The following is a 9,762-nucleotide window of genomic DNA, read 5'->3' as shown; positions in this document are numbered from 1 at the left end:
GAGTACTATACTCATTTAAGAAGGCTGTGGAATGAGTTTGATTCTATCATGCCATGCCCAGGGTGTTCTTGTGCTGAATCAAAAAGGTTCCAAGAGCTCTTTGAATATCAGAGACTGCTTGAGTTTCTTATGGAACTGAATGAGTCATATTCAACTGCTAGAGGTCAGATATTGATGCACACTCCAATTTCCAGCCTAAACAAAGCTTACTCTCTGATAGTAGATCATGAAAGCCAAAAAACCTAACAATTGTAGGTCATGAAAATATTATATCTAGAATTGTTGAAAGCACTGCTCTATTCAGTAAAAAAAGTGAAGGTGGTCCTAATCAGGGTGGCAGCTTTGGCCATCAACCAGAAGGTGATGGTAACTCAGGAAGAGGACACTATGAAAACCAATACAAGCCACCAAAATTTCAAAAGCCACTTCTTATATGTGAGGTCTGTGGTTACAGGGACACTCTAAGGAACAATGCTTTAAAGTGAAAGGCTATCCAGTTGGATGAAAGTCAAAGAAGAAGAGGAAACACTCCAATTCCAATTCATATGCTAATCAGGTTAAGGTTACTTAGTTTACAGATTCACAACCTACTGTTGACACACCTGTACCTACAGCCTTCTTCACACAGGATCAATACCATTAGATCCTGCAAATGCTAGCCAAAAAAGATAAAAATGGAGGAGAATACTCAGCTAAAACAACTATCATAGGTAGTGCTCTATCTACTTTAGTTTCTAAATATGTAGATAAAAGCTGGATAGTTGATACCGGAGCCACAAATCATATGACTTCTAAGACTGAGCTGCTAAATAATTATCACAAAGTACCATCATCTGAGAGGAGACAAGTACTTTTACCAACTAGAAATGTTGTGTCAGTCTCACATGTTGGTAATACACATATTCTTGGTAATCAACTTATTGACAATGTCCTGTTTGTCCCTGACTTCAAGTGCAATCTTCTTTCTGTATCATAACTCACCAAAAAACTCAAATGTATGACAACTTTCTTTCCTGAATTCTGTGTTTTCCAGGATCTCTTCAGTGGTCAGGTCAAGGGGATTGATAAAGAGGATCAAGGTCTCTACATTCTGAAGGAAGGCGTTCTAAAGGCAGCAACCAATGATACTACAACTCAGTCCCCAAATGTAGCTCCTGCTCTCTCCACAAGGAGCAGTGTCACCTCAGCTGGTAGTCCTATTTTAGCTTCTCTATGGCATCTAAGATTAGGTCATGTACCTATAGATATAATAAAAAAATTCTTCAATATTGAGGTTTTAGATAATGAGCACTCTACTTGTACAGTTTGCCCACTTGCTAAGCAAACTAAATTCTTTTTTCCTGTAAGTTCTCATGTTTCAAATGTTGTATTTGAGCTGGTTCATTGTGATATTTGAGGCCCCTACAGGGTACCTACTCTTAATGGGAAGAAGTATTTTGTGACTATGGTAGATGATTACTCCAGATTTATTTGGGTTTTTCTTATAGCTTCTACGTCAGATGCCATTGTGGTATTAAGAGATTTTTTCACATAGGTTCACAATCTATTTTTCACAACTGTTAAGACTCTGAAAATTGATAATGGAAGTGAGTTCTTCAGTGCTGCATTTTAGACTATGCTATCTACCCTTGGAATCCTCCATTAGAGTACTTATGTATATACTCCTCAACAAAATAGTGTTGCTGAGAGAAAGCATAGAACTATCTTGGAGATAGCCAGGGCACTTAGGTTCCAACCCTTTATTCCCTTAAGATTTAGGGGTGAATGTGTCACCACTGCAGTTTACCTTTTCAATAAAATTCCCTCAAAACTGCTTCAGTTTAGGACCCCATTTGAGCTGCTCCATTTACTTCCTCCCTCCTTAACTCACATTAAAGTCTTTGACTGTCTTTTCTATGCTACATGCCCACATATTCTTGACAAATTTTCTCTTAGAACTATACCAGCTGTTCTTATGGGCTACTTCTCTTCAAAAAAAGGCTATTTGTTATATGATCTGCACTCTGAGTCCTTTTTTGTTAATAGACATATTGTGTTCAAAGAGGATATTTTTCCTTTCAAGGATGTGCAAGTCTCTTCTAATCCCATATTTTCAGTTCTCACACTTATAGACTCCTCTACTTCACTTCCTACACATCTCAACTCAGGTCCCATCCAACCACCTTTTTTTCCTGCAAAACATCCTGAGCACCCTAATCTCAGCTTCCATTTATTTCTACTACCTCACCTGATATGTCCATACCCCTCTCTGCTTGTTTCCCTTCTAGGAAATCCTCCAGAGCTAGTAAGCCTCCATCTTAGCTTCAAGAATTTATTACCACTCCTACAGGCAACTCTTGTTCTTTCCCTATTGCTGATTACATCTCTTATGCTCATCTCTCTCCATCTTACAGCCCTTGTCTAGCTGCATACCCATCTATCACTGAACCCACATCCTATAGATCTTCTTTTCTTGATCCTCAATGGGTTCAAGCCATGCAGTTAGAGATTGATGCTTTGGAAGCTAATCATACCTGGTTCTTGGTTGATTTACCACCTAGCAAGAGACCTATTGGCTGTAAGTGGGTGTACAAGGTCAAATATAAATCCACAGATAAGGTTGAAAGACTGAAAGCTAGACTGGTGGCCAAAGGGTTTAACTAACAAAAAGGCTTAAACTACAGTGAAATCTTCAATCCAGTTGCTAAAATGGTTACTGTGAGAACAGTTATAGCCCTTGCTGCCTCCAAAGGTGGTTTATCAATCAAATGGATGTCCACAATGCATTTCTCAATGGGAATTTGTTGGAGGAAGTGTACATGACTATCCCTATTGGATTTGCTAGACAGGAGGAGTTGAATACTAAGGTCTGCAAACTCCATAAGTCTTTATATTGACTCAAATAAGTCCCTAGGAAGTGGAATTTGAAGCTGACTGAGTCCTTACTAAAGTTGAGATTTCATCAAAGTCAGCATGACTACTCTTTGTTCACCAGGCAAGTTGATAGGGATATACTTGTTGTGCTAGTCTATGTGGATGACTTGTTGTTCACTGGTAGCAACACGGGTCTAGTAGAGGATACAAAAAAGGATATACAAAAGTAATTCAAAATAAAAGACTTAGGTGAGCTGAAGTTCTTCCTAGGTATTAAGTGTGCTAGATCCAGTCAAGGAATTCATATGTCTCAGAGGAAATATGCCCTGGAACTGATTACTGAATGTGGCCTAGGAGGAGCTAAGCCTGCAGGAACACCATCAGAGTAAAATAAGAAGCTTACATTAGTGAAGTATGATGAACATATTCCATATGAAAGCAGAGTTGATGATCAAATACTGCAACAACCTGAAAGGTACCAAAGACTTGTGGGAAGACTCTTGTACCTCACCATGACAAAACCTGATATAGCCTTCCCAGTCCAGGTACTGATCCAATACATGCATAATCCTAAAGAATCACACATGGAATCAAGACTTAGAGTTGTCAGATATCTCAAAGAAGCTCCAGGCCTTGGGTTGTTAATGTCATCCAAAGATACAAATATACTCACTGCCTACTGTGACTCAAACTGAGGAGCTTGGCTAGAAATAAAAAGATCTGTCACTGGATACTTAGTGAAGTTTGGTGGAGCAATAATCTCTTAAAAATCAAAGAAATAAGAGACAGTGTCCAGAAGCTCAGCAGAAGCTGAGTTTAGAAGCATGGCCAATTGTGCAGCTGAGATTACTTGGCTAGTTAGTTTGTTCAAAGAGCTGGGAGTTCACATTAAATTACATGTTAATATGGTCTGTGACAGCAAGGTTGCAATCCAAATTGCTGCAAATCCTATCTTTCATGAAAGGATCAAACATATTGACATATATTGTCATTTTGTAAGGGAAAGGATATGTCAAGAAATGCTGAAAACTAACTTCATACATACAAAGGACCAGTTAGCTGATATACTTACAAAAGGTTTAGGTAAAACTCAACATCAACAACTGCTCAACAATCTTGGAGTTATGAATTTCTTCAAACCATGAGCTTGAGGAGGAGTGTTAACTATAGCTTAGAGTTGGCAAGCTATCATGGTTAAGAGTGAGTTAAAGGTGGTTAGAAGTTTGTTATAGGTTGTCAGAAGTGGTTAGAAGTTTGTTATAGATTGTTAGGAGTAGTTACATTTTAGAGTGTATAAATACATCACACTATACATGTGTGAGTATATGTGATGTAACATTTTAAGCTCAATTGGAATATTATGCATTTTTTACTTTTCTTCTCTCTCTACAACTTTCCTCTTTTTCTTTGTACTCTTCTCCTCTCTTCCTCTGTACATTCTGTCCTAATCTCTGCAGGTCCCTTGTTCTTCTTCTTTTTCTTTTTCTTTTCTTTCTCTTCTCCTCATGTCAAAGCTCCACTAATGGAGTTATCAAAATCAATCATTATATTTTTATCATATAAAATTGCGCATTTGATATTAAATATAAGAAATGTATCCACAAGTAAATCATAATATATGGGCATACCGAGAAATTTTCTCAAACAAATATAAATATGAGAAACTAAGGTTTATTCCACTAATGATTATTTTTTCTTGATACGGGATAGGCAATTCCGATCAGCTAAGTACTTTGCATTTTGTTTAGATGATTGTTACATTTTGTGTCATAATGTATCGTATTAAATTGTATTATATCATATTGTATTATTTTAATGAATACAATATTTGTATTGTTCTCCGTCGTTACATAATGTCACACATTCATAATTTGAATGATAAACCTACAAGAAATTCTAGAGTACATGGTAGAGCTACTATGAAAAGGTAAAGTAAATGATAAAATAGAATTATTAAATAATAAATAAAGACAAAATGGGAAGAAAATATTAAGGCAACAATGCAATCACATCAAATCGATTGTTACATAAAATGAGTCTTTTTATTGCTACCTAATAATATATTTAAACGATACAATACAATAAAATTTAAATAACAATCAAAATAAATTTTATATTTAAACTAAGAATACAATACAAACAATTACTACCAACCATTCAAACAAAGGTGTTAAATATTATTCACTTGCACCTATTAATCTGTAAGCAGCTTTTTACTACCATACTTCTTAACTTTTACATAATGCAATTTATGAAGCCCAATAATATATAATGCATAATGCTATGCAGTTTCTCCCCCTCGCAATTTTAAATAGAAGAGTTGTTAGATATGTATTTTTTTGGGTCATATTTAAAAAGAAAATGTGTCAATATAAATTAGGACATATAGAATAGTCGAAAAGAAAAAAAAGGATGTAACTACAACTTCTTACTCCCTCTGTCCCCATTTATAGTGACGCACTTTTATTTTAGTTCATTCAAAAAAAAGATATATTTTTATATTTAGTAATAATTTAATTTTAAAATGTATATTTTACTTTAATGTGATAATTTATAAAAATAAAAATATTTATGACTTATTTTACATCATAAATTTTAAAATATTTTTTTTTAAAAAAAATCTTATATCAAATTAAACAACATCTCATTTTTATGAGACAAGTATTTTTTTTTCTTTCTAGTTTTGGAATATAATTCTCTACATGTCCACTATGATCACAACTCATAAGTTGGTGCAACAATCTGCCACGTGTCAATTCCTCCATCACATGGCAAGATGAGCTCTCGACCTTTTTTCTATTTTCCGCCTCAGAAAATTAATCACTGAGAAAACGAAATTTAAGTAGACGAAAAATTAAATAAAAATTCAAAATTGCAGAAGAAAAGGGATAATAAACTTGTGGAGAACTCGCGCTACAATCACCTTCATCCTACGGCTAATATTCATCCTACCAGAAATCAAATCAACTATATTATCCACATTAAAAAATCGATTATTGCTTCTACACAGAATCCGAAGTTAAAAAAAAAAAAAGAAGCAAAAGGCCCAATTTAGGAATTCAATGGCGTCGTTGAATTTGTTCTTCACTCCAATAGCAACCGTAACTACACAACAGAGAAGAAGAGTATACACCGCCGCTACAGCGTCGAAGAGCTCCGGCGGAAGCACTGAGGAGAAATCGCTTTTGGATTTTATACTTGGTGCATTACAGAAGCAAGACCAGCTATTGGAGACAGATCCACTTCTGAAAAAAGTAGAGGATAAGACCGTTAGCACCACCACCGCAGGCCGTAAGAACTCTGTCGCTGTTCCTCCTAAGAAGAATTCCGATGGCGGAGGATTTGGTGGCCTCTTTTCGAAGAAAGAATGATTATTCTACCCTGTGAGTCTGCTTAATTATTTTCCCCCTTATTGCTAAACCGTCGAGCCTCTTGAGAATTGGAGAAAACAAAAAAATTCTGCTTCCTTATATGAAATTTATGATTTTAGTCGCTCTGTAATCTATTTATATTTATTGAATTGAACAATTCAGCACTTGATATTTCTTACTGTGCAACATTGGTTATTTTCGTGAACTTTGTCAATTTCAATTTATATGATGTGATTGATTTAATACAAAAATAATAATTTTAAAAGTTTTTTTTTGAAATTTGTGAACTAGAAGGAGTGAGCATAAAGGATTGAGTTTGCAAATAAAGTCTCATATTATTGATGGTTAAAAAAATTGTGAATTTTTATAGCAATGTCCTTGCCATTTGTACAAATCGTGCGTGTTTATGATTGGCCAAACACAACGTCCACTAGCATCAAATCAAGCTCAGTATCGACACGATTACAAAAATAATAATTCAGTGAAATTTCACAATGTAGGATCTGGAGAGGATAAAGTGTACGCAAATCTTACTCCTACCAAGATAGAACAGCTATTTCCAAAAGATCCTCCCTCAATAAAAACATAAAAAAAGGTTAGATAGTATCGACACGATTAGATTACTCAAAAAACCAATTAGAAGTTAGAAACAATTTTAGTAAGTGTGTGTAAATTGATAGTTTGGAAACAAGGATAAATAATCTTTGACAATCGGTTGAACTAAATTGCCTATGTCGCACTTTGCTGAGTATTATATTATATCACAGAGAAAATAGCGAAATGCACTTTCAAGCTATAATTTGATTTTCAACTACATATTTATATTTTATAAAGTTCTATTATCTCCTTAAATTATTTTAAAACGGAATAAGTAACACTATAAAACTTCTACCCATATTCTTAATATTGCCAGCTGTCAAATATATATAATAATTCTAAAAAAAATTTATATTTATAGTTCCTTCTTTAATCCTTATTCTATTTATTTCTTTTAAAATTTGTAATTGATGTATATACACAAATTTACCCTTCAAATTATAGATTGCTATAATAGTTGACTCAAATCCTTCAAATGTTTTCTTGGCTTATTAATTTATGAAAATTTCAAGAAGAAAATAACTATTTTTCTTACTTCTTCATTGTGTTCATCAAAATTTTCAAATCTATGAAGTTTTTGAATGTGATTGGATTTGGTGTATTGAATTTATGCATTATTTGTTAAGCGATTTCGAATTTGGTGTGAAGACTTGAGCCAAAAATCAGAAAACTCCATTGATATAAGAAACTATCTAAATCGAATTTTTTGTGGGTTGCTCGATTTGAATCCAAATCTGAAAATTTTCACTTTGAAATTACTAATTTGTAGAGAGTAAATTGAATTCTTTATGAGAATCTCATTGTTGCTTTCTTAAGTTTGAAAGCAACTAGATCAATTGATTTGACCTAAAAAAAATTGAAGGAATGAAGAAGAAAACACAAATCAATGAAAAGCCATTTTTAAAGAGTTTCGAAGCTCAAATATAATTTTTTGAATTTGAAGGTGGATTCATCTTTTTCGACGATTTCTTCCTCATCATCGTCGGCTTGTTCGATGAGTTTCTCTGATAATGATATAGATTTATCATCCATCAAAGAAGAGTTGCTGGATTGCTGATTCTTCTTTTCCATAGAAGTGAGAGGGAAAGTAATTCTCTTCATTAAAAGGGGTCATTTTGCTTATAAAAATAAATAAATAAATAAATAAAATATACTATTTAATTATAACATAGAGTAAAGTTTATTTTTTTTTTCTCACTCACTTTTAGAGAGTGAACTACAATTTCTATGCCATGTCAATACTATAAGGGTTAATTGTTCTATTTTAAAGTAGTTCAAAGAGGTAGTAGGACCTCCATGAAGAATAAGCTTATAGTTGAAAATTCGATTATAGCTTAGGGGTCATTTGATTATTTTCTCTATATCATACGACTAAAGAGGCAAAATGTTAGAATCTATAAGAAAATGAACATTGAGAGTAATTCTACTATAAAAGTCGGTAAACTTTCCGATTTTCCCTTTATGACTGTAATAAATAACTGGGAGATTAAGGTTCTGAAATGATCAAAATCTCATGGATATAGGACAACATCTTGATACTGAAGGGGAATACACCATCTTGCAAACTAGAGAACAGTTACGAAATGAAAAAGTAGGATTTTCGAAATTTAATGTTGTGTCAATTTAGTAAGAATGTCATGTCTATAGAAAAACATCACAATCGAGATTGGGATAACCAGTTTACGTTGGATTGCTTCTCTCTAAATTTTGGTTCCAAAAATAGACTTTAGAATATGTTGAGATCGAAAATAATTAAGTATCGTGCGGAAGCTAGCAACGCAAACTTCGAAAGATCGTGAGTAAGAAGACAAAAGAGACACAATATTTAACGTGGTTCGGTCAACTGACCTACATCCACAAGAGGAGATGAGCAATTCACTATATAAATATGAGAGTACAAAATATTGAAAGAAATAACCTCACACAATTAACTCGAAATACAAAAAGGTTCACACAAGTGATAACGTATCACTTGTGTCTCACAATTTCTCCCCCTACCCAAAACTCTCATTAAAGCCCATAAGACTACATTGTGAATGCTACTATTTTAAAAGGAATAAACTTCTATTTATAGTATCAAAAACTTTTTCCTATATAAAAAATTTTTAGCCAAATATGAAGACTTAATGTTTTTCTTTTAGGAAAAGGAAAATTCAATTATACTAAGAAAGTCACGGCAAACACTCAACAGAATATTTTGTAGAACACAAAAGGAGGGACAAGATATATAGCTCTATAGTTTTTCATTTCTGAAAAGGCATTTTAATCTAGCACAAAGTTTTTTGTATTATAAAGTAAAGACTAAATTCTAAAATCAAATTAGTATCACAAGAGAAAAATCAAGAAAGAGGTGAAATAGTAGAGAGAAAAATGAGAGGAAACTTTGTATTCCTTAGTTTTTGTGTGTTTATATCCATCAAATTATAATGTCTTGCCTTCTATAGGCATAAAAAGGGTATTATGGACATTCATAAATTGTTTACAACATTTAGATAATTGAAGGGAAAAATACCAAGTGTTGTAGATATCAGCCAAGCCGAAAGAAGAAAATGGTTTGAACGATAAGTGGACATCTCACTATTGGGTCCAGTGGAGAATGAGATGATGACTATGTCTAGCCCACTACAGGAAAGAAGCACAAACTGTTCAATAGCCATATTTAGACTACTAATCAAGTTTGAAACTTTATGAGGGAGTGGAATTGTCTAAGTCCATGTCAGAAGTTCAATTGTTCTTCATCCCACCAATACCAATGTGGGACATAACACTCCAACTCATGTCCAGCTGATGCATGGACTATTAAATATAGTGTATATATTTTTGTATGGTCAAAGGAGAAAATTAGATTTCTTAATTATCTGTTGTTATCTTCCTATAATATTGCCTAATATTTGTTGTATAGTCAAAGGAGATTAGCCTTCCTAATTATTAGTATATTATT

The 9,762-nt window shown here is 33.5% G+C and overlaps 1 protein-coding gene across 1 annotated transcript; it reads left to right on the top strand.

The window, feature by feature from the left end:
- The first annotated feature begins 5,840 nt into the window (after positions 1-5,840).
- Positions 5,841-6,391, top strand: LOC129899670 (uncharacterized). The gene has a single exon (XM_055974692.1). The coding sequence runs from the start codon at positions 5,916-5,918 to the stop codon at positions 6,222-6,224; it is 309 nt and encodes a 102-aa protein (XP_055830667.1). The 5' UTR covers positions 5,841-5,915; the 3' UTR covers positions 6,225-6,391.
- Positions 6,392-9,762: the final 3,371 nt, after the last annotated feature.

The sequence above is a fragment of the Solanum dulcamara genome, chromosome 8, assembly GCF_947179165.1.
Source record: "Solanum dulcamara chromosome 8, daSolDulc1.2, whole genome shotgun sequence".
NCBI lineage: Eukaryota > Viridiplantae > Streptophyta > Magnoliopsida > Solanales > Solanaceae > Solanum > Solanum dulcamara.
The sequence above is the reverse complement of the archived record's forward strand: the minus strand, read 5'-3'. Positions and strand labels throughout refer to the sequence as shown.

Bases quoted from the DNA above. Each gene is read 5' to 3' on its own strand.
- LOC129899670 (XM_055974692.1), top strand. From the start codon at position 5,916: ATGGCGTCGTTGAATTTGTTCTTCACTCCAATAGCAACCGTAACTACA.